This window comes from Narcine bancroftii, chromosome 1, assembly GCF_036971445.1.
Source record: "Narcine bancroftii isolate sNarBan1 chromosome 1, sNarBan1.hap1, whole genome shotgun sequence".
In the NCBI taxonomy this organism is placed as follows: domain Eukaryota; kingdom Metazoa; phylum Chordata; class Chondrichthyes; order Torpediniformes; family Narcinidae; genus Narcine; species Narcine bancroftii.
This window is the reverse complement of record NC_091469.1, coordinates 133,417,826-133,442,476: the sequence shown is the minus strand read 5'-3', so window position 1 is coordinate 133,442,476 and position 24,651 is coordinate 133,417,826. Positions and strand designations below refer to the sequence as shown.

The 24,651-nt window shown below is 40.4% G+C and overlaps 1 protein-coding gene across 4 annotated transcripts in view; it reads right to left on the bottom strand.

The window, feature by feature from the left end:
* Positions 1 to 24,651, bottom strand: part of LOC138764485 (uncharacterized) — a 153,982-nt gene that overhangs the window by 111,244 nt on the left and 18,087 nt on the right. For all 4 annotated transcript variants that reach the window (XM_069940503.1, XM_069940472.1, XM_069940492.1 and 1 more), the window contains 5 exons: positions 16,517 to 16,603; positions 12,557 to 12,670; positions 12,396 to 12,473; positions 10,124 to 10,243; positions 3,223 to 3,787 (listed from right to left, as the gene is read on the bottom strand). In XM_069940503.1, the coding sequence (XP_069796604.1) occupies positions 3,223 to 3,787; positions 10,124 to 10,243; positions 12,396 to 12,473; positions 12,557 to 12,670; positions 16,517 to 16,603 (964 nt within the window). The remainder of the gene's footprint in view (positions 1 to 3,222; positions 3,788 to 10,123; positions 10,244 to 12,395; positions 12,474 to 12,556; positions 12,671 to 16,516; positions 16,604 to 24,651) is intronic.

Here is a 24,651-nt window from a genome sequence, read left to right as displayed (position 1 = left end):
CAACAGGGGGCCAGGTCTGGACGGATAAAACTCTCGGTTGACCCTGAGTCAAATAAGCAATTGGTATGGTGTCCATGCACTTTAATCAGTTCCATTGCTTTTGTAAGGGGATGGGGGCAGTTCTGGTCCAGAGTCACTGATGAAGTGACCTGTGCTGGGAACAGTGGAGTCTTACATGATGACGTCATGCAGCGTTGGGCCTGAAGAGCACTACGTGTGTGTGGTGATGTCACAGAAGCAGTCAGGCTGGAGCTGTCAGCATCGAGGAGCTGGGGCTGCTGCCTACAGCCTGCTGGGGGTGTCGGCCAGCCAATGGTAAGTGCTGGGGGTTGTTGCTTGCAGTCGGCGGTGGTGGGGTGGTCAGTCGGGCAGTTGTTGGCAGCAGTGGCTGTTGGTACCGGTTCGGTAGCATCAGTGGGTATCAGGTCAGAAGCGTTGGTGGTGGCGGCAGCGTCAGTAGCGGCGGCCACGGGTATCTGGTCAGCAGGGTCAGTGACAGCGGGTCCCTGGTCGACAGCGTCGGTAGTAGCGATGGCGGCGGCAGCAGTCGTTGAAGTCGGGGCTGGGGCCTGGGCAGTCATTGCTCCGTGTGGGAGGTCCAAGCAGGCCAATGTCATCGCGGCGAGGGTGGGCTGTACCTTCTGCGCTCGGTGCCTGCCCCGTGACGTCAGGCACTGCCACGCGTTGGAGCCCTCACTCTCATTGGACGAGAGCTCTGAAGAAGAGATGCTTGAATGGGAGGGTGACAGTTGGGCCTCACACAAGGCACTGTGTTTGACGGTGGCCATTTTGGAGCGACAGACTACAGCAAAGTGGCCATTTTTAAGGCACGTCTGGCACCTAGCTTTCCTCGCCGGACACTGGGACCTGCTGTGCTTGTCCTTCCCGCAGAAGTAGCACTTCGGGGTCGCATCAGGCAGTGTAGCGGCTGCCGATAGGCCGTTGGTGGGCTGTGGGGTAGTAGGGTTGAGGGAGGGCATCCTACTCACTTCATAGTGTGGGGTCCAGCCCTGAGAATAAGCATCCATACTTAAGACCTCATCCTCCATTGTCTCTGCGATCCAGATCAGGTCCTCTAGGTTTTCTCCCCCGTGCACTAGCAGGCACTGCCTCACCTCATTTGATTGGACCCCGGCCACGTAAGCATACCGAATGAGATTGTCAGTGGTCTCAGCAACAGTTCTGTCTGAGGAGGCACAGGCTCTGCCCATTGCCCTTAGTGCTTGGCTATAAGCTCTACAGGACTCACCGGGCAGTTGCCTCCTGGTCACTAGTTTGTACCGTGTGTAGACCCTGTTTACCAGTCACTTGTAGAGTCCTTTCAACACCTTCATGGCTGCAGCTAAGTGGCTGCATCCTGGATGCTCGCATGGACTCTCAGGGACACCATAGACATCAATACTAGTAGCTGATGGCCGTCCTCCACTATGGCAGGGTCAGAGAGTTGTAGGTAAGCTTCGAAACATCTCACCTGTTGCTTAAAGTCATTCGGAGCTGTAGCCGACTGCGGGTCGATGTTAAAGCATTCCAGTCGCAGGATACGCTCCATCCCTTGAAAACTTTCTAGTTAATAAAATTGTAGTGCACGTCGAAAGAATCAAAGGTTTATTGATCCAAACCAAGGCTTTTATTAACTAGAAGACTGGAGCGTATCACATGTAGGTCGACCAGTCCAGAATGATCTGGGTCTGGCTAGGAGCAACCCTTTAAGACCTGCGAGTAGGCGTGGCTACGCTCTCAGCCAATCACAACCATCCTATACCACAATATATACATATACACATTGGTGATAGTATCCGTACTATCACATCGTGTAATGGCGGAAAAGGACCATTTCTGAGCTGTACAACCAATGAGTCCATGAATGGATTAAAAATCGTTTTTAACTCAAACCACTGACAGAGCTAGCTATGGCTTTTCCCTTTGAAGCGACAAAGGATAAGAGGTGACTTAATTGAGATATACAAAGTCATGAATAGTAAAAACACAAAATTCTGGAGAAACCCAGCAGGCCAAACAGTGTCCTTTATGTAGCAAAGGTAAAAAATACATAACCAACATTTTGGGCTAGAGCCCTTCATCAAGGTATGAGAGAATGTAGGCAGGCGGCCAAACAAAAAGATGGGGTGGAAAGGGGGTGGCAAAGGCTGGAGGTGATAGATGGAAAAGGGAGAAAGGGGTCATTCTCTCTTACCTTGATGAAGGCCTCTAGCCCAAAACAATGGTTACGTATTTTTACCTTTGCTATATAAAGGATGTTGTTTGACTTGCTGAGTTTCTCCAACATTTTGTGTTTTACTTCTAGCATGGTGTTTATAGATTTTCATGATTTACTTCTAAGTTCATAGATACTGGACAGCCAGCATCATTTTCACAGGGTGATAACAGTAAATACCAGAGGGCAGAGGTTTAAAGTGGGTGGAGTAAAGTTTAGGGGACATGACAGAGGTAAGCTTTTTTTTAAAAACAAGGAATGGTAGATGTCTGGAATTCATTGTCAGGAATGGTGACAGAGGCTGATTTAATTGGGACATTTAAAAGATAAGCACATGGACGCAAGAAAATAGAGGGTTATGGTATTGAGATAGGGAAGGATTAGATTGTTGTGGAATAGGTTTACTCAGGTTGGCACAACATCGTGGGCTGAAGGGCTTGAACTGCTCAGTAATGTTCTATGTTCTATATCTCCAAAGTGCCCTACAAAACTGAATGAAATATAAGTCAATTCAAAAAGAATGCCTTTCATTGGTACCAGTCAGAAATTGATGAAATATTGAATGCCCAGGTAAGTAGTTTCAGGATATGAACTCCTCATGTTTTATTGCCTTCTTTGCACTAATTATTGAAAGAAAATAGACATGCAATTAATAAAAATGGCCCAAATAATTATCAAGTGGCTATACTTGCTGCCTTTCCATTATTGGAGACATTTTTGCAGCGTAAACTGAGGTCAATTTTACAGCTCTCGATTTTTATTCCCTTTCACTTCAGCAAAATTAAAATAGGAAGTAATGTAGCTGGGCTGCTGACGACAAACACATCTTACACTACTGCAATATCAAATTAATCTGCTGCTTTTATGTGTTGGGTGCAGCAAGTATTTTAGACACAATTATTCTAAGAACAAAACTGCAAGAAAAATAGAGGGTTATAGGAGTATGTGGGAGGGAAGGGTAGAGCAGGTTTAGGTGAGCACAGCATCGAAGGGGCTGTTCCAATTACCTTTGTAACCACCACAAATGTAAATCATAATCTTTTTCTTCTTGGGTGAGTAGGTGAAGTTAATGTTTCCTTTCATTATTTCATTTACAGGATTGTGATCAGCTGGAGGGCTGTTTCCCTCTGCTTCTGAATCCTGTCGATTGTTGGATGCTCCCATCTGATCCAAGCTGAACATTTTCTTTTGTCCGAGATGCTTTCGTGGCTGTATTACTGGATGTTGGTTTGCACAGGCTGATATGGATCTGCCTTCATTAACCCAAGAATGCATTGACTGCCTGGTCTCTGAATAACTTGAGAAATCTGCTCTTGAAGTTCCAGTTTGTTGTGATTTGGAGTCCTGGTCTTTTTCCAGATCACTACTAGAAACCAATGCAAAATCTTCAGCTTGACTGTAGGCCTTATAGTTATCTTTCTGGGTCAACTGTGGTATCATCTTGGTTTCACCTCCGCATATCAATTCATCCACCAAACTCGAGGACAATATAGTCTCACAATCATCCGTTGGACTATCCTGGAGCCAAGATGATAGGCAGCTGCCAGGTCCAGATATTGAAATATAACTGGACTGTAAAACAAAATTGAAAGAGTTATATGGATGGGAAAATCACAAAAAAAATTGATGGGATAATTCTACTAATAATGCATGGAACAGATATAGTTGTGATAGATGATCAAGGCTCAGATAATGTTGAGTCCATTTGGATAGAGGTAAAAATGAGCTCAGGGAAGTCTGTGAATGGAGAAATGTACAAGTTGCCAGATAGTATTCACCATGCAGCAAAGAGTATACATAAATAATAGTACATTAATCACAGGTGACTTTAATCATCATCTAAATTTTATTAATCAAATTAGAAATGGTAACTATGAGGCTAAATTCATTAAATGCATCAGCGATAGTTTCATAGCTCATTACAGTACATTATGGGACCACCGAAGATTAGACTAGCCTGAACCTAATAATGTGGCATGAGACAGGTTTAATAAATGATCTCAGAATAAAAGATCCTTCATCAAGTAGTGATCATTATGTGATAGAATTTAGCATTCAGTTGAATGTGAAAAACTTGGTCTCAAACAACTAAGCTCACTTAAATAATTACAGAGGAATTGCTGAGGAATGAGGAGGGAGTTGGCTACAGGCACTGGGCTGATAAAATAGTACATGAGACCGTAAACAAACAATGGTAGACATATAAGGGTGTAATTTATGATTTATTGCAAACATTTATCCTAACACGAGAAAGAGATTATAAGGGATCAGGGTGGTGAGGGGCAGGGGGAGGAAAGAACAAACCATAGCTAACAAAGGGAATTATGGAGATATTAAATTGTAAGAGAAAAACAAATAATAGGTTAAAATTCAATGGTACAGCTGAAGATTACAATAAATTTAAAATACAACGAAGATTTATTGGTCAAGGGGAGTCTTGCTTCCTTTGAACAACTTTCAGCTAAATACAGTCCACCAAATACTCATTTTTTCATTATCAACAGATTAAAGATTTTTTACGATCTCAATTACATACATTTCCTAAGAGAACTGATAAAAATTTAATTGATGTAATTTTTAATTTACAACTTTTCTATAATGGTTCAATATCTAATATTTATGTGCATTGTTAGGAATAAGAGAGACTCACTCAGATAAAAATTTTAAAAGTCTAGGAACAGGCCCTACAGAATTTAATTCCTCAAAAAACTTGGAATGTAATTTTCAAATTGGTTAATACCTCTTCTTTATGTGCCCAGCACTCTCTCCTACAATTTAAAGTAGTCCACAGGGCTCACATGTCCAAAGTCAAAGTACCTAATTTTTATGTGGATGTATCTCCTTGTTGTGATACATGCAACAATGGAGATGCTTCTTTAATTCATATGTTCTGGACATGCCAGAGTCTTGAGAAATATTGGATCAAAGTATTTCAAACTTTCTCTGCACTTTTTAAAGTTAATTTTAAACCAAATCGCTTAACTGCTTTATTTGGGATTGTTGGAGAGAATTATATGACATTAATGGCATCTGAACTACATGTATTACCTTTTATTTCTCTTATGGCAAGGTGGGTGGTGTTGCTCAGATGGAGGGATGTAACCCTGGCTAATCTTGCTCAATGGCTACATGATGTCATGTCATGTTTAAACTTAGAGAAAATTAAATGCTCAATTTCTGATATAAATGTAAATTTTCAAACACAGTGGGTCCTTTTTGAATTATTTTTATAATCTTTGATTTGTTATGAAGGTAGAAGTGTTGACTAATGAGGTAATTTATCACTCAGATAAGAATTCTGTCTTTCTTTTGTTTTTGGCCAAACAGCTTCTTTCTTGGTAGTGAGTTTAGATTTTCTTTTTAAAAAAAAATAATAATATGATATCAAAGAACCTAATCTGTTTCATTAAAATGTGGAGAACCTTGGATGAAATGATATGATTTAAGTGTAATGTATCTTTTTGAATTGTAACATATGTACTCTGTATTTTTGGATACAAAATTTCAATGTTGATAAAAAATTGAAAAAGAAAGAAAATTCAACAAAGAGGGCAAAAACTTCAATAAGAACCAATATACTGTTAGAATAAATTACCAAGAGATTTGAAAATGGACTATTCAAGTATGTAAAAAGAAAGGTGGAGTTTTAAAGGAAAGGAGGCAGGGAAATAGTTGTGGGCAACAAGGAAATGGCAGAGGAATTAAACAGATATCTTGCATCTTTGTTTCTGAAGAAAATATTATGGGCATCTCATTGATATTAAGTTAAAGAAAAGGGAAACCATAGATGTCAAATATTTGGATTTACAAAAATTATTTGACATGGTGCAGAATGGAAAGTCACTCCACATATTAAGAACTCATGGCAGGGAGGAGTCACGTGATGGAGTAGTGGCCGGACGGTGAACTCCAGCCCTCTCCAGAAAAGTCGGGAAAAACAAGGGAAAACACAAAGGCACAGAAATAAAAGTTAAAGAAACGTGAGTATAAAGGTGGAAAGAAGATGGCGACAAAAGAAGAAAAATCAAAATCAACGGTAAGAAGAGAGGAAGAGAAGACAACGGAGGAAGAAGGAAAAGGCCTTACCTGTCTGAAGAGGCCCGCTGTGGAGAGAGAAGCCCGCTTCCTCAGGTCGGTAGAAATAGAACTACAAAAATGGCTCGCTGAGTCGAGTAAAAGTGCGCAATCGCGATGCGCATGAAAAAAAACACACTGACGGGAGGGGGGACCAGCTGGGGAGTCGATCTCCACAGCCGGCAACGACAGCTGCAGAACACCTGCAGCAAGAAGGGAACACAGAAGACAATGGAAACAAGAAAGAAGAGAAGAAAAGGGCAACAAAGAAACAACAGATGGCCAACCCAGAGGAAGAAGAGGAGGAAGAGTACAGTGAAATAGAAGAAGGGAAAGGCAAGGTAAAGGTTATATTGCTCTTGTTAGAGGATACATGGAGTCATTTAAAGAATGGCAAACACAGGAATTCAATGATTTAAGAAGAAGAATAAACAACACAGAAGAGAAAGTGAATAAAATAGATATGACCTTAACAGAAATGGGGAAAAAAATGGATAAGATGGAAGAGCGGGCAGTAGCAGCAGAAATGGAGGTAAAAGACTTAAAAAAGAAATTGGAGGAATCTAATAAAAAAGCTATAGAGACACAAGAACTGTTAGCTCAAAAAATAGATATATTGGAAAATTATAACAGAAGAAATAACATAAAAATAGTGGGCCTTAAGGAAGATGAAGAAGGCAAGAATATGAGGGAGTTTATAAAAGATTGGATCCCTAACACCCTAGGATGTCCAGAACTACAGCAAGAAATGGAAATAGAAAGGGCACATAGAGCATTGGCCTCTAAACCACAACCACAACAAAAACCAAGATCTATTTAAGTAAAATTCCTAAGATATACTACAAGAGAAAAGGTACTGGAGAAGACAATGGAAAAAGTAAGAGAGGGCAACAAACCACTGGAGTATAAAGGGCAAAAAATTTTCATTTATCCAGATATAAGTTTTGAACTCCTAAAGAAGAGAAAGGAGTTCAATACAGCAAAGGCGATTTTATGGAAGAAAGGGTATAAATTTATACTAAAGCATCCAGCGGTATTGAAAATATTTATTCCAGGACAACAAAACAGACTATTCTCGGATCCAGAAGAAGCACGAAAATTTGCAGAACAATTACAAAAATAGACTGAGGGATGAAGACGGGTAATGAGAGTAAAAATGATCACGATTGATATGTATGTGGGTAAAGAGGTATAAGAGTGAATAGATACAATGTGCATACGTGAATGTATCTGTACTTAGAGGAAAATATAGATAGTATAGACAAGAATTAATAAGGGAAGGTAATGGAATAGAGAGAATAAGGAGGGAATTAAAAGAGTGACCTTTGTTACATATGAAAAGCAAAATCTTTTCTGGGGGGGGCTGGGTGGGGGGGAATAGCGGTCACTGCAAAATCAGTTGACGCTTGCGAGTGAATTCTCAAACTCAAATGGAGAGGGGAGATGTGGTTGTCCGACAAGGGATAAAGGACAACTCAGGAGGGGAAGGGGAGATTGGGGATAAAGAAGATATAAATAGGAGAATAAGGAAAATGTTTGATGTTGTAGGAATGTTGTCTTATAAAGAGTTTAAAATAAGAAAACAGAAATGGAAAAGGAGGAAAGGTAATGATGGAAAAATGGAAAGAGAAGATAAACAAAGTATAAAATGGCTACACTGAACTATATGACTTTAAATATTAATGGAATACATAACCAAATTAAAAGGAAGAAACTACTAAATTTACTGAAAAAGGAAAAAATTGATATAGCATTTATCCAAGAAACACACTTAACTGAATTGGAGCACAAGAAATTAAAGAGAGATTGGGTAGGACATGTAACAGCAGCATCGTATAATTCAAAAGCAAGAGGAGTGGCTATATTAATTAGTAAAAATGTGCCATTTAAAATAGAAGAGGAAATAATAGATCCAGCAGGGAGATATGTTATGATAAAATGTCAGCTCCTAAGTAACATAAAAAACAAAGAATTTGGAATTGATTTGGAGGATGCACAAAAAAGATTGGTTAAGATAGCCCTAGCCGTAGCAAAAAAATGTATTATGTCAACCTGGAAATTGGAAGATAATTTGAAAATACAACAATGGTATATAGAAATGAATAAATGTATTCCATTAGAAAAAATAACATATAGTTTAAGAAATAATATTGAAATATTCGAACAAATATGGGAGCCTTACATTAAATACAATAGCGAAAACCTACTGGGGACAAACATTACCTAAGTTGATGGAAGGAGAAGGAAAGAAAAGAATGGACTCAGTAGAATTTCTGGTGTAATTTTGTTGAATGACAACATTGTCTGACGGGTTTAATGCAACCTAGATTGTATACCTAAAATGGATGAGGGGGGGTGGGGGGCTGGCTTGGGAGGAGGGAGGGGGTGGGAGAAAAAGTCACTGTATATGTGTGAAAAAGAAAAAGTGTATATCATGGCTAATGTGATTTATGGTGTGAAAAATAAAAAATTTAAAACAAAAAAGAACTCATGGCATTTGAAATAATTTCATTAGCATGTTTAGAGGATTGACTAACTAGCAGGAAAGATCTCAAGCAGGGCATTAGGAAAGCCAAAAGGGGCCATGACATGTCCTTGACTCTGATCCGTTGTTCCATTACCTTGCTCTGTCACCTAGCATTCTGATCCTATTTAATAGTAAATTATTTCCATTTTCCTTTGCCCCTGTGGTAATAACAAATAACAGGATTGTATTGCCTCAACACTTTGGTGGCAAATAACTTACGGTACATACCACCAACTGAAAACCTACTTGAAGGAAAAATTGGAGAGCAGACTGAGGTTACCAGAAGGAAGCAGCTTTGAATATGTGATTACAGACACAATGATAATTAAAAGATTTATAACGAACATGTACATCAAACTGCAAGAGAAAGAGAATGATGAAATAAGCTGTAAACCCAAACAAAAGTGGGAACAAGATCTAAACATAAAGATAAAAAATGAAATATGGGAAAAGCTATGCTCTGAAACTACGAGAAATACAATAAACACGAGGTTACACATGATACAATATAATTGGTTACACAGGCTATATATCACGCCCCAAAAGTTAAATAAATGGGACCCAACAGTATCAGATAGATGTTTTCGCTGTAAGAAGGAAACGGGAACAACAGTACATGCAATTTGGGCATGTGAGAAAGTGGAAAAGTTTTGGGAAGATCTAAATCAGGTATTAAATAAAATCACAAAAAGCAACATACCAAAAAATCCAGAGATCTTTCTTCTAAGTAATATAAGAAGTAAATAATTAGGCCTCAAACTGGATGAAGCACAAAAAAGATTTATTATGATATCCTTAGCTGTAGCAAAAAAATGTATAATGTCAACTTGGAAATCAGAAGAGAGCCTGAGAGTACAGCAATGGTACATGGAAATGAATAAATGTATTCCATTAGAAAAAATAACATATAATTAAAAAAATAAAGTCACATTATTTGAACAAATTTGGGAACCGTACATGGAACACAACAGAGAGGGCCTACCGCAGACCTCCACCGCCCTAAAATGACAGAATGAGAAGAAGACGAAATGAACTGACCCAGTGTGTAAAAGTTGATGACACAATTTTCTTGTTTATTTTCATTGTGTGATGACATTGTTTAATGGGTTTATTGTATTGTATATGTTGAACATTTAGTGGGTTTGGAGGGAGGGGGGGTGGGAAGGGAGGGGAGAAAAAGGGGAGAAAATGACCCTGTGTATATTCAAGAGGGAAATGTTTGTGTGTATTTTGGTTAATATGGTTCATAGTGTGAAAAATAAAAAAATTATTAAAAACACTTTGGTGGCAATTGTATCTCCATTAACCTGTTCAAGTTCCACAGAGCTTTGTTTACTGCCCGAGTGGCTTCCTTCATCCTCATTTGATGCTGAGTCTCGAATCTTGTGCTGACTGATCTCCTTCAAATGCTGTTGATGGAGGTGATGCTAGAAAGTTAATGGAAGGTTATGAGTATTGAATGCAAACAGCAAATCCAAACATGAGGAAAACATTTAGGCAAATTAAAGCCACATACATAGTCTTTTAAAAAAACAACTTGTTTTTAAAATAATATTATTTTACCTTCCTATTCTCTTCACTATTACATCCTCAATTAGCTCTAGCTCTCCCTATTACCTCAACCATCCCATTTGAAATGAGCAAAATATTCAGTCTGCAACCAATGGAGCACATTTGGTACAACGTGGATTATTGGAAGTAAATTATGAAACGTGCTTATCAGCTGGGATTTTATAGGAGCAGAATCTCGAAAAAATATCCATGTACCTTGTAGCCCAAATATCTCAAAATATCAGAATAATTCTGTTGTGTATCACTATAGGTATACAGAGCTTTCCAACTTTCCATTGACCTGTTGGGAATCTCATTCTGAAATGAATTAGTGAGACACTGCAAGATTGCGGGGTGGCCATCATGTAAGACCATCACATGGGTGGATCAAACCAAGGGCAGCCCCTCATTAAACTGACAATGGGCCAACCCATATCCCAAGCTTTCTTGGACTTTGGAATCAAAACCTGTCACGAACAACTTAAAAGTGCACTAACATTTTTTTAAAAATAAGACTTAAGTCACTTGCGAATAATTTAAAAGGTTAGCACAACCCTAATTAATTTTTTTTTAAAAAAGCCTCATATTTACTCCTGAACCTCATTCAAATGGACAGGACCTCAAATGGTGGATTCAATGAGCAGAATCAAGAGTGTAAGGGCCAGGAAATTGTGCAAGTTTGGATTCCATTGGTGAGCTTCATGAGGTCCACAGAAGGAGCACAGCCAAATTATTAGCATATTTGCCAGACACAATTAATAATATGGGGTTGGGGGAGGGACGGCTGATTGAGATGGGTGGGGTACACTGTAAGTTCTGATAGGTCAGTTTGGAGCTGCAAACTCTAGCCCTTTGACTTATTATATTATGTGTTGGCAATAAAGTGGAATGGAAAATCTAATACCTTTTAGTGTTATTATAAATTGCATTTATTTTTGATTGCTCCTATCTTGATCTTGACACCATTTTCTCTAAGCTGTCAGACTGCCTGACCAACATGGTTGAGCGATATTGCTTCCAACTGAATATTGAGAGCAATGAAGCAACAACATATTTTCTCTTCACAAACTCATCAACTTTATTCTTTCCCCAATTCGATGTATGAAACTGAACCAGTTTGCAGTGTTGGCATCATCTTTGGCCTCAATGTATGTTTTGAACTATATATCATCCTCTGTGTAGTCTTGCCCTTCTGTATTTCAATGATCTCCTCCAGACTTTTAATCTTCTTTGATATCCTTGCTTCTCTAATTATTACCTCAGGAGTAGATCTAAAATCAATGAATTGTCATGCTAATCTCTGCTTCTTGTGTAATTCTTTGATCAAGAGTTTGGTTATTGATTTATTGGGCCCCAGATTTGACTGTTTGTACGTTAAAACTCCTACGATGTGCTTTTTATATGTTAGGGCAGCATACAAATTGATGTTAATTGTCATGAATGTACATTTTATTAATCATATCAAGAATAGACAACCAGAAGGACAGATGTGCAGTATGGGATTTATTGCCCTGGAATGCAAATGCTCATGTGACCTTTTACAAAGGATTCTTAGATTTTGAAGAGGTTTTGGTAGAATGGTTGAGGACAAATGCTTGCCAACTTAAAATTGTCACAGGGCACTGAGGAGAGAGCTGAGGAGAAATTTCAAAAGAAGATAGGTAATGGAATATTTTGCCATTGGAGCTGTGGCCATTGAATTATTTATGGGAAAATCTTAATGAAATCCAAACCAGTGGGAAGATACAAAGATGGGAGAGAGTACACCAGTGGGATCAGATGTGTTCTGCATAAGTTGAAAGTAAGTGCAAGCATGAGACAACATGGCTTCCTCTTGTGCCACTTATTGTAATTCTATTAAAAATGGGGAAGATTAGAACACAGCAAATCTAGCATATAAAAATAAGAACCCATTTTTAAAAAGCAGGTCAATGCATTTTTTTTAACATGGATTTTTTTTAACCTATTTGGTAAAACTCCATGTTCTCATACAGATGTTAAGTTTAAAAGTTAGTAAATGGACAATACCTTTAAATGTGTCTTAATTTTCGAGTCTGTATCATTGCTGAGTTTTCTGTAAGGCACTTTCCAATGCCATTCTGCTGCCTGAAAATAAATGATATTGAACAGAAATTGGCTTTGCTAGATCTCTGCAAATAATACAATTTGAATATTTTACACGAACTTACTTTACTGCCTTTAAGGTCAACGATTCGATATGAAATTCTGTGAGAATCCAAAATCCGAGGAGTGAAGAATAGATCCTGCAGGCTGTCTGAGATAGACTGACGTTTGGAGCCAATCTCCATTGGGAACAAAATAGCTGGACATTAATGCAATGACATTTGAGGTGCATAAAGACATCACACATAATTCAGTCTTGTGGTGATCAGAGATGGTGCAGATCAGGCAAAGGACTACAACATGCCGGTTCTCAATTATATGCTGTTCAAAGATCTCGAGGATGAGATTTGGAATTAGCCTGAAGCAAAACACAATCCACCGGAGGAACTAAGTGGGTGACTGAGTTGAAGGGTTCAAGTCTGGAATATTGACAATTCTTTTTCTCCTCATTCTGCTTGACTTTGCTGAGTTCCTCTAGCAGATTGTATTTTGCCTGAGATTCCAGCATATGTAGTCTCTGATATTATTCCCTGATGTCTTTGCACATGCAGAAGGGTAAATCTTGTACCATTAGTCAGAAAGTGTTCACCCTTCATGTCATACTGCTCTTGCTGACCCCATGATTCCTCCAATTTTCCAATACGTTTGGAGTATGAAGATACATTTGGGAATCATCTAATTTAAATGTAGACTGTTATAATGTGGGGATGCTGCTAAATTTAGCCTTAGTGGCCTGGTTTCTGTGAATGGTTTTAGATATTTTACAGAACTGTTTGATTTATTTTCTAGGTGGTCACTTTTGTGAACTGTTTGATCTCTAGCCCATCATTGCTCTTCTGACAGATAATAAGCCACTTATTAGGATCTGAGAGATTTCTCTCTCCCCTCCACCCCCCAACACAAAGCTTAACCCTATGTATTTTTGACCCAGGCATTAGCAGATGGCTGAAAGGTGAAAGCAGTTTTGTAGTTCACGCAGTATGGAGATCAACCAAGCATTATTTCTCAGCCTCAATAGAGAGCGTTTAAACAGCAAGCTGAGGACTGAAGGGAACATCGAGCCTACTCATCAAAACACAAACAGGAATTTAACTGATACATTCCTTCTCTGAACTCTGGGGTAGCTATTACAAGATTTAAATGGCAACATTTGAGAAATAATTATGGTTCTAAAAAACTATCGATATGTTGGCATCAACCTTTGAAAGTATTAAACATCAAAATTATAAAACTCACAGATTAGTCATGCAGAAACCAAAATGATTCTGCGTTAATACATTTTAATTATAATTGTAGTCGAACAACATACACAATAAGACTTTTTGACGGCAATAGATTAGTTCACTAAATTGACCATTTCAATTTGAAGATTGTTGTCTGCAAAAAGATATGCAGTATCCCTAAATGTTTTTTTCCATCTGAAATTTAATCTCACTTTAAATATGTCATCTATTAAATTTTCATCAAGAGAGGTGCAAAGGTGGCATCAGATACCAGACCGAGAAATGGAGGGACAGTTGGGCTAAATCCCTTTATTGTCAAGGTCAAGAAAATGCAAATCTTAGTTGAAGATCAAAAGGGAAGGTGGATGACAGTTGACATTTAGCAGAGCTTGATGTCAAATTAACTTCTCTTAGTGCAGTCAGGGAGGGTTCATCATGTAAGTCAGCAAAAGGCATTGGTTGGTTGACCATTGAAACAAAAACTAGTCAAAATGAATGACCTGCACCAGAAGTCACGTTTCATTAGACTGCTGATGGATTGACCTCAGATGTAGGTGTGACCATCCTATTTTTAGCTCAGAGGTTAAAAGAGGCAGACAGAGGGTATTGGAGAGTAACCAAAATATTTGTTACTGTAATCTCTTAACTCAAGTGAAGGCAGTTTATCACAAAATAGAAAATCTAGTCTGCTGTTATTTATTAAATCCCTACCTTGAACTCTTGTAAAACTGATGGTAGCTCAATTCCAACCAATTGTATGTTAGCGATTTTAATAATGTCACCGATGGGAAAGAGTTTGGCAGTGCACACCTCTTGTGCAACTCCTAAGCCCCTCCCTTCCTGTCTCTAACACTGCTGTTACCTTGCTGAGGGAGAAAAGGAAAACAAAACTCAAAAGACAATAGTTATATTATTTTGTCCTCAAAAAGGGAGCGAATAAATACTGGAAAACAGTTCCATGAGTTGGTTCTTCTTCTACGTCCTATGGAAACCCATTACACGTACAAGGGAATAATTTGTATTACCCATCTTACTTCAGTCCCTTCACTGCACTGCAAATGGATAACCAGGGAAGGAATTACTTCTCTAAAATTCTAAACCAGTGGTTCTCAGATTTTTTCTTTCCAGTCATATACCACTTTAAGTATTCCCTATGGTATAGGTGCTCTATAATTAGCAAGAGATTACTTAAGATGGTATGTGGGTGGAAAGAAAAAAATTAAAAATCACTGTGTTAATTGTACCTAATTGACTCATTATGTGCACGGTTTCATAACTCCAAAAGAAGTGGGCCAATTACAATTTTTCTCAAGCAAAATATTTCTGTAACAATTGGGTCTAGAGCAGTGGTTCTAAACCTTCCCTTCCCACTCTCATACCACCTTAAGCAATCCCTTACTAATCACAGAGCTCCGATGGCATAGGGATTACTTAAAGTGGTATGTAAGTGGAAAGAAAATGGTGGCGAACCACTGATCTAAACTCATATTTGTCATATTTTCTATATTCTTGTACATTCTTGAAATGAGCTCATTTCCAAACACACCTCCTTATTGCTAGTAGATTTTTTATTTATTTTTGAAGACTTTCACTTTAATGGTTACCATCTCCTTCATGTTCTTCTGCCTTTATGTTGCCTACTTATTGCTAAGTTATCGAGAATTGGATCCAGTACTCCATTTCACAGGCATCTTCCCTGCTGGTCATTAGCTTAACGTAAGCTTTAACAACTTGCATAACTTTATGTTTGTTTAAAAGATTCATCAGCCAGATCCAAACCCAATACCTCGCCAAATCTTGTTTTCATTCAAGATTCTCACGCTAAAACAAAATGTTGCATCACGTGGAAACTTTCCAGCATTTCCCCCCAGCAGAGGCAATCCTGAAATAACCAGGTTCAAGGAACGTTTGCTAATTTCCACATTTTCATACTTGTTTATAACTTAGAAAGGTCATTTGACCCACTAGGTCCATGCTAACTGAGAAGGCCCTAATTTTTCTCTATAACCTATTCTCCCTACATTGCCACCAACTCTTCTAGATTTGACAATTTATCTATATACCAGGCCCACCAGCCTGTACGTTTTGGGAATGTGGGTGGAAGTCTGATCGCCTGGAGGAAACTCCTGGTAGTAACAAGAAAAACATGTACGTTCCACATGTAAAGTACTAGTAAGGGTTGAACCTGGATCATTGCTGCAGCTAAACTAGCTCTACCACCCCTCCTAGCACTGTGTACCAATAAATCAAATAAAGGAGGTGACTGTTGCCATTTGTGCTAGGTTATGATAGTAGAGATTGACAGTTGAACTTCACAAGTAGAAAAGAAGGTCACGGCCGCATGTCATGCCTGCTGTAGCATTCAGTGAGATCATGGATGATCTTCTACCTCAGCTCCTGCACTAATCCCATCGTCCTCAATTACACAAATTGTTATGCCACAGGGTAATAATTTGGTCTCAATGCTGGTGACAACAGCTGTAGTATATCCAACTTTGTATGTGTTTTTCTTCAACAACATGCCATTTATTTTGATCTGGAGATGAGTGCCATAAAAATCTAAATCTCTAAATCCCTAAAAGGAAGAGCAAGGCTCAAAATCAGATACCAGGGATTCTGGTATCATTGGTCTTACTTGGTGTACCTTCCATTTGATCATTCTTGTGCCTACAGATAAATATTAGATAAAGGATAAAATGCACTGGCACAGAAAAATTGACTAAATGGTTTTCTTAGTTGGTGCTACATTTATTTCCTATTACATGAACAAATCAGTACAATAAATATTTATTTTCAACTTACTTTCTGCGTTACAAGAGACAATGAATTTCCCAGCAGATCTTTGCCAATTTCGGGTAAAACTATGGCTTCTTTTAGTCGATTGTTTTCCTGCAAATAGTTACGTCAATAAATCTCAATGTTGTTATAACCATTACTTTTATCGTTCATCTTAAAACATCTAAAATTGAGTAACATTGGTTATTGAAACTCAATCTAAAGAAATTGTTTTGAATATAATTTTCTCATAAAGTGCATTTAACTATTGGCACCATATTTTGTTGTGTTCAAGTTTTATAGTCAGATTTGTTTTACTCTTGTGATTTGAGTTAGTTCCTTCTTGTAATTAGCATTTACTACGAGGTAGTGCAGAAATGATAACAGGTGATATAGACTTATACCGAGATCAGAGTTTTGAGCCTTTCCTACTCCTCATCTTTTATCTCGGCATTTTTTATTCTGATAATGCAGGTTTACAATTTTGGTAACTGATTCTGTCCCCTCCATTTACATTACCTCTAGACACATCATTAGCCATTTTACTTATTCCATCACAATCCTTTTGCTCTGTGCTATCATTGTCTCTTGCCTCCTCTTTTACTACCTGAGTTCGCCCACGTCTTAAAATCTGTGAAACTTTGTGGCAGCCCCTCACAGCCCCCTCGGGGTGCCCACAACTGAAGGATGAACACGACAATCCAGCAGGCTGCACGAGGCCCACAGCACTGCCCTCCAATTGGCCACAACCAAAAGAGCTTAACCTGGCCTATCAAGGAAAGTGGATCACAAATGCGTCAATCAGGGCTGAGGGGGCTTTGACCATGCCCCTCAGCTTGAGAATAAAAGCAGGGCTGTGAGCCCAATGAAGTTCATTGTTAACTACACTCAACTGGGGTTCATGTCGTTCTTTCTGGGAACAGCGTGTTCATTCTGAGCTAACCTGCATGCAGTTATAACCTCTCCTGTGCTATAGGCTCCGCAGAGCCATAGCTTGTAGTAGCTTGCTACAACTTCAACCTTAGTCCAGATTTTATGAAAGGTCATTGACGTGAAACATCATTCCTACATTTACTCCACAGCCACTATCTGGCCTGCTGAGTATTTTCAGCATCTTCTGTTTTTAATGGTTAGAACAAGGGAGAATTCAAAATCAGCTGGCAGGAGATGGATGAATGCATGTGAGAGTGAAATTAACATGATCTCCATGCATCTTGAACAATAAACAGAGGAAGCCAGTTGAGATTGCTTTTGGATCCTTGATATCCACTTGAAACTGGAGTGGTCAGTGAACTAAAGATTAAAACCACTACTGAATGGTAGAAGTGATGCCATTAGTCCTATACAGCATTTAACATGGGAACATCATCTGACTAACATTGATTTCAATAGATTTTAGACAAAATGGACTGCCAATTCTCCTTCCAAGATCATAGCCATAGAGTTCTATTGCCCCTTAAGCCCATCATGTCTATGTCGATCCATACTCATCCCACTTCCCTGCATTTATTCTGTATCCCTTTCTGCCCAGCTCACTCAAGTACCCGTCCAGATGCCACTTAAAAGTTGTTACTGTTCCTCCCTCCAACACTCCCTCTGGCAGCTCCATCCAGATGCCAACTACTCTATGTGTGGAATAAAAAAAACTTCTTAGATTTTCTTTAAATGTACTTCCACTCATGATTTCAGATTTATTGTCAAAGCTCGTACATGAAATCACAAACAACCCTGAAACTCTTCTTCCAGTGGGCAAGGCAGAATTACCGCTTCTTGGTAGTATAAAAAAAACTGTACACATCATACACACATAAACAAATAAATGTAAACAAATTGCCACACAGAGGAAAAAAAACAATGAAGCTCAAAAGTAAGAGTCCATAAATGAGTGCCTGGTTGAGTTTCTTGTTGAGGACACTGATAATGGAGCAGTAGTAGCAGCAATGAACCTGGTGGTGTGGATCCTTGATGATTGCTGCGTCTCTCCCCCCTCTGTCCTCTGGCTCTGCCCTTCAGTTTTGGATGGCATTACCATGGGAAATGCCACTGGATATCTAGCCTCTATGTACCTTTCATAATCTTGCATACCTGTAGCTTTGTGTGGCATCAGGAAATAAGAATTGTGATGCCCCTGCACATTGGACTGATGCACATGACAATAAACTCTCATGTGATATCATACCACCTCAGATCAGATAATTCCACCCACCGCCCACTCGTCACTTATAGGGCCCTACCTCATCCCCACACCCCCACCCCAACTCTCTCTCTCTCTCTCTCTCTCTCTCTCTCTCAACGATACTGGTTATCCTCACTCGCAGCTCACAGACGAGACCTGATACAGGGCCTCCACTCGACTATCCATTTCTCTGCATGGATGTTACTTGACCCACCGAGTTCCACCAGTAGGTCTGTTTTTTTCTGCTCAGATTCCAACATCTCTTGTTGTTCAAATTTCCTTTCAGACTTGGGTGATCCCAAAGTGCCATCGTTAAAGCATTGTCGCGGCTGTTGGGATAACCTGCAGCCCATTTTCACTTCGTTAGCTCTTACAAACCGCAGTGAGAGAAGCGAGTTTTGGTTGAAACACAGAATTCGGCAGACTCTGTGATTGTAGTAAACATACACCGAATCAGTGGTTCTCAACCTTTTTCTTTCCACTCACATACTACTTTAAGTAATCCCTATGCCAATAGGTGCTCTGTGGACAACTGTCTGTCAGGATGGAGGCCAGTGATGAGCGGTGTGCCTCAGGGATCGGTGTTGGGTCCTTTGTTGTTCGTCATTTACATTAATGATTTGGATGACAAAAATAGGGGGAGGGTTTTTGTGGAGTGCAGAAGGATTTGGACTGCTTGGAAGAATGGGCTGAAAGTTGGCAGATGGAGTTTAATGTAGATACATGTGAGGTGCTTCATTTTGGGAAGAATAACCAAAACAGGAGATTGGAACAAGGGATCATAAGTTAAGGGTTAGGGGGCAAAACTTTAGAAGTAATATAAGAGGATGGTTGTGGAATGACCGGAAGAAGTAGTTGCGGCAGGGTCAATTCTGTCATTTAAGAAGAGGTTAAATGAGTATATGGATGTGAGGGGGTTGAAGGGTTATGGGCAGGGGGTAGGTAGGTGGAACTAGTTGGAGTTTCATGTAAATCGGTGCGGACTAGAAGGGCCAATATGGCCTGTTTCCATACTGTAATTGTTATATGGCTATATGGTTATAATGGGAATAAGAATTTTTTTCTATCTTGATATAAGTTTTGAGTTGTTGAAAACGAGGAAAGAATTCATTGCAGTTAAAAATGTGTTATGGAAGGAAAGTTATGCCTTAAGATATCCAGCAATTTTGAAGGTCTTTGTTCCAGAAGGGAGAAATAGGTTTTTCACGGAACCTAATGAGACAAAGGTGTATGCCGATTTTTTTTGCCTGCAAAAGGTGGATGCTGATACTTGAATGTATTATCAGATGGAAAAAGTTTTGATGTAACTGAGGGGAAAAAAATAATATTTTGAGATAGTCCTTTAAGTGATCTATTGTGGCGGCCCTTCCCAGCTCCCCCACGGGGCCTCACAAAATGAAGGACGAGGCTGCACAAGGTCCGCAGCACTGCCCTCCAACTGGCCACAACCAAAAGAGCTTAACTGGTCTATCAGGGAAAGTGGATCAGAAACACACCAATCAGTGCTAAGAGGGTTTTGACCACACCCCTTAGCTCAAGAATAAAAGCAGGGCTGTGAGCCCAATAGAGCTGAGTGTGTTAACTATACCCCACTGGGGTTCATGTCGTTCTTTCTGGGAACAGCTTGTTCTTTCTAAGCTAACCTGCATACAGCTATAACTTATCCTGTGCTATGAGCTCCGTAGAGCCATAGCTTGTAGCAGTCAGCGACAGTGGTGACCCCGACGGTCCATTGAAGCTGCCGAACCTCTGGGCAGTGCAGCCCGAAGTATGATTCCAACAAATCGAGGCACAGTTCGCCCTGAGGAAAATTACCTCCGACGACACCCGTTACTACCACGTGGAGGGCGGCCACGAACAAGCTGCAGCCGCCAAGATCACAGATTTCATGAGAAAGCCGCCACGGGAGGGCAAGTACAAAGCCATCCGAGAACTGTTGACCCGCACTTTCGGGCTGCCTGAGCGGAAGTGCGCAGCCCTTCTGCATCATATGGACAGTTTGAGGGCACAGGGCCCCATCTGACTAATGGGCGACATGCTCGCTCTACATGATGGCCATGCCCCCGCTCACTCTTAAAGGAACTGTTCTTGGAAAGGCTGCCACAAAACATCTGGATGATGGTCCAGGAAGATGACTTCAGCGATCCACAAAAGGTAACACAGAAGGCGGACTCCCTGATGACCAAGGATGAAACTGCTTTCTCACTCCACGAGACGACCACGCCCATCAAACACGTCGCCACCCCAGCACTGGAGCATGTGGGCAGGCCACGGCAGCAATGACCCAAATGCCGACCAGCCGACCGACCAGCCACAAGGACAACAGTCCACCCCAGTGAGCAATACTGTCGTTATCATCAGTGGTGGGGAGCAGAGGCCCATTGAGAGTCTCTTCCCCTGCACATTCCCAGTAAATGCCAAAGCCGGCCGTCATTAATGGCTGCGACGGCCAGCCACCTTAACAACCTCCATGTCCAAGACTCCCTATCCGGCCGCCATTTTTTAGTGGACACAGGAGCGGAGATAAGCATGCTCCCCCGACCAAAATTGATGTCCACAATGGCAAAGCAGCCCAGCCACTAAAGGGCACCAACAATTCAGACATACCAAATTATGACACTCACACCATCCCCCTCTGCTTTGGGAACAGCCATTTTAGATGGACCTTCACCCTAGCAGCAGTTCCACAGCCACTCATGGGCGCAGACTTCCTATGAGCCAACTTGCTGCTAGTGGACGTTAAAGGCTGCAGATTAAGGCACGCACAACATTCCACACCCTCAAACTAGAGGGGAAGGAACCTGCCACCTACCACGTGCATTCAGTGATGCAGGCTGACAATGAGTTTGTGCAAATCTTATCCGAATTTCCCACCATTACAACACCATTATTTACATCGTCCAAGGCCAATTGATCAACCATATTCTTACTATCCCTTCATTCCAGAACGTGCCACCTCCCACCCACCCACCAGAGAAGCTCAGCCTCGCAAAAAAGGAGTTCCATAAAATGGAGGAGCTGGGCATTATACGCCGCTCTGACAGCCCCTGGGCTTCCCCACTCCACATGGTCGCTAAAGCCACAGGAGGGTGGAGGCCCATGCGGGGACTCAATGAGGCCACAACGCCTGACCGCTTACCCGGTAACCCACATTCAGGACTTCACCACACATCTACAAGGGGCACAGATCTTTTCGAAGATTAATTTAATCTAAGGCTACCACCAAATCCCGGTCCACCCAGAGGACATCGCGAGAACAGCCATTATCACCCCATTCGGCTTATTTGAGTTTTTAAGGATACCTTTTGGACTGAAAAATGCAGCCCAAACATTCCAACGAGTAATGGACGCTGTGGGCAGGGACCTCGACTTTATTTTTGTCTACTTAGATGATAATCTAATGCCAGCCACGACTGGGCTGAGCATGCCACTCATTTAAAGCTACTGTGCAATAAACTGAGTGAACATGGACTATCAAGCCAGCTAAATATGAGTTTGGAAAAGAGGTAATCAACTTCCTGGGCCACTACCCGAAAAGGTAGAGGCCATTAAATCCTTCCCACAGCCAACAAAAGTTAAAGGCTTTCAGAAATTTACAGAGCTGATTAATTTTTATCATAGATTCATACCGGCAGTAGCCCACATCATGCGTCCTCTCTTCTCCCTAATGTCAGGCACCCAAAAAGATCTCAAATGGAATGCAGAAGCCTCAGAGGCCTTCCAAAAGGCTAAGGTTGCTTTAGCAAATGCCACTCTCCTGGCACGCCCACAACCAGAGGCACCCACAGCCCTCACAGCTGATGCCTCCAATATTGCAGTCATAGGAGTATTAGAACAATTAATTGATGGACACTAGAGACCTCTAGCTTTCTTCAGTAAACACCTGCGGCCACCCGAAATACAATACAGACCATTCGACAGGGAAGTGCTGGCACTGTATTTGGCCATAAGACATTTTGTTTACTTCCTGGCTTATTATCTTAAGAAGGGCTCAGGCCAGAAATGTCAGCTTTGCTTTTTCTGGATGCTGAAAAGACTGGCTGAGTTCCTCCAGCATTTCAGTAGGTTTTTAAGTTGGTTTATCTTCGTTATATAAAGTACACTATTTGACCTGCTGAGTTTCTCCAGCATTGTGTTTTTATTTGTTCTTTTCTCAACTTTTCTTCACCTCTTTGACTTGCAACAAAATATGACAAAATATGTTAACAACCTTCATCAGTTTTTGATTTTGGAAGCAGGTTTTCCCTTTATGTTTTTACTATGAGGAATGTCTTGCCAACAAAGAGTCTTAGTTGTACAATACAGAAATGGGTCATTTCAGTCTTTTATGTCCATGCCACCTTTTTTTCCCATCTCCACTAATCCCATTTGTCAGCGCCAGGTTTGCATATTTCTATCCACATCTTTACTAACTTAGTGACTGTCTAAATATCTCTTGAGTAATGACTGTTCAACATCCTTGACTTCCTTGGGAGTTTGCAGAGGTGTGTAATGGAAAATGTGCTGACCAACTGCATCACAGGCTGGTATGAGAGCACCAATACCCCTGAGCATAAAGACCTGCAAAAGGCAGTGGATGCAGCCCAGGACAGTAGAGGCAAAACCCTCCCCACCATCGAGAATGTCTACAGGGAACACTGCTGTCAGAGAGCAGCAGTGATCATCAAGCTCTATTCTTGTTGCTATAATTGGGAAAGGGTCATTGGTACCGGAAGACTCGTATCACCAGATTCAGGAACAGCTGCTACCCCTCTACCATCAGACTCCTCCACAACAAGCTAAATTAGGGGCTCATTTATTGACTCTTTTTCTTTTTATTGATTTTTTTTCTCTCTGCATTGCACAGTTTGTTTACATTTCTTTGTTCACATTTGTATGTTGAGTATAGTTTATTTTTGCACTACCACTAAGTAGAAATTCTGCCTGGCCCGCAGGAAAAAGAATCTCAGGGTTGTATGTGATGTCATGTATGTACTCTGACAATGAACCTGAACTTTGAACTTATCCTTTGGCAGTGAGTTACTAATACAAAACATTCTAGTATATAAAAAAAATCTGAAATCCTATTTAAAACTCCTTCCTCTCATCTTGACATTTTTGCCCTCTTGTTTTTGATAACCCTACAATGGATAAAAGATTTCATCCACCTAATCTATCCATCTTGCAAGTTTCTATGATTCTCAGGTCATCCCCCAGCCTCTTTCAGTCCACAGAAAACAAGGACAGCCCATCCAATTTCTTTCAAAAGCTAAAATCTTGCAATCCAGGTCACATCCTGAAGAAATTCCTTTCCATTTTCTCCACATCCTTCCCATTGTGTGACAACCAGAAATACACACAATACGCCAAGTGTGGTCTAACCAGTGTGTTGTAAGGTTGTCTTATATCCCAATTCAATGAAGATAAGTGTGCCATATTCACCATCATGTTACCATTTTCAGAGAACAAAGAACCTGAACCCTAAGGTCCCTCTGTTCATGACCATCCCTGCACACCCTATTTACTCCAAAAATATGACCTGTATTTAATTTCCCAAAATGCATCGCCTGACACTTGTCAGGATTAAATTCTAACTGTGAACACTATGACCTATTTTCTTTCTGATATCCATCCTGTTCAAGCCTTGAAGAATTTCCAAAACCTCCAACTTCTAGTTATCTGTTAACTTACAAATTTTACCTGCTATATTTGCATCCAGCAAGTAATTATTATATACCACACACAGCCACACTTTCAGAGCCATTCCCTGTGGTATGCCACTGACCACAGACTTCTGAACAGAAAAACACCCAGTACTACTTCTGCCTCCTTTCACAAGGCAATTTCAAATTCAAGTAATCAGCTAACCTTGGATCTCAAACTTAATGTTGGGACCTTGTCAAATGTCTTACTAAGGTCCTTGAAGACACCTCCTTGTCTTCATTAATCTTATTAGTTATCAACTAAAAAAACTCAATCGGATTAGTGAGGCAAGATCTCTCCTGCA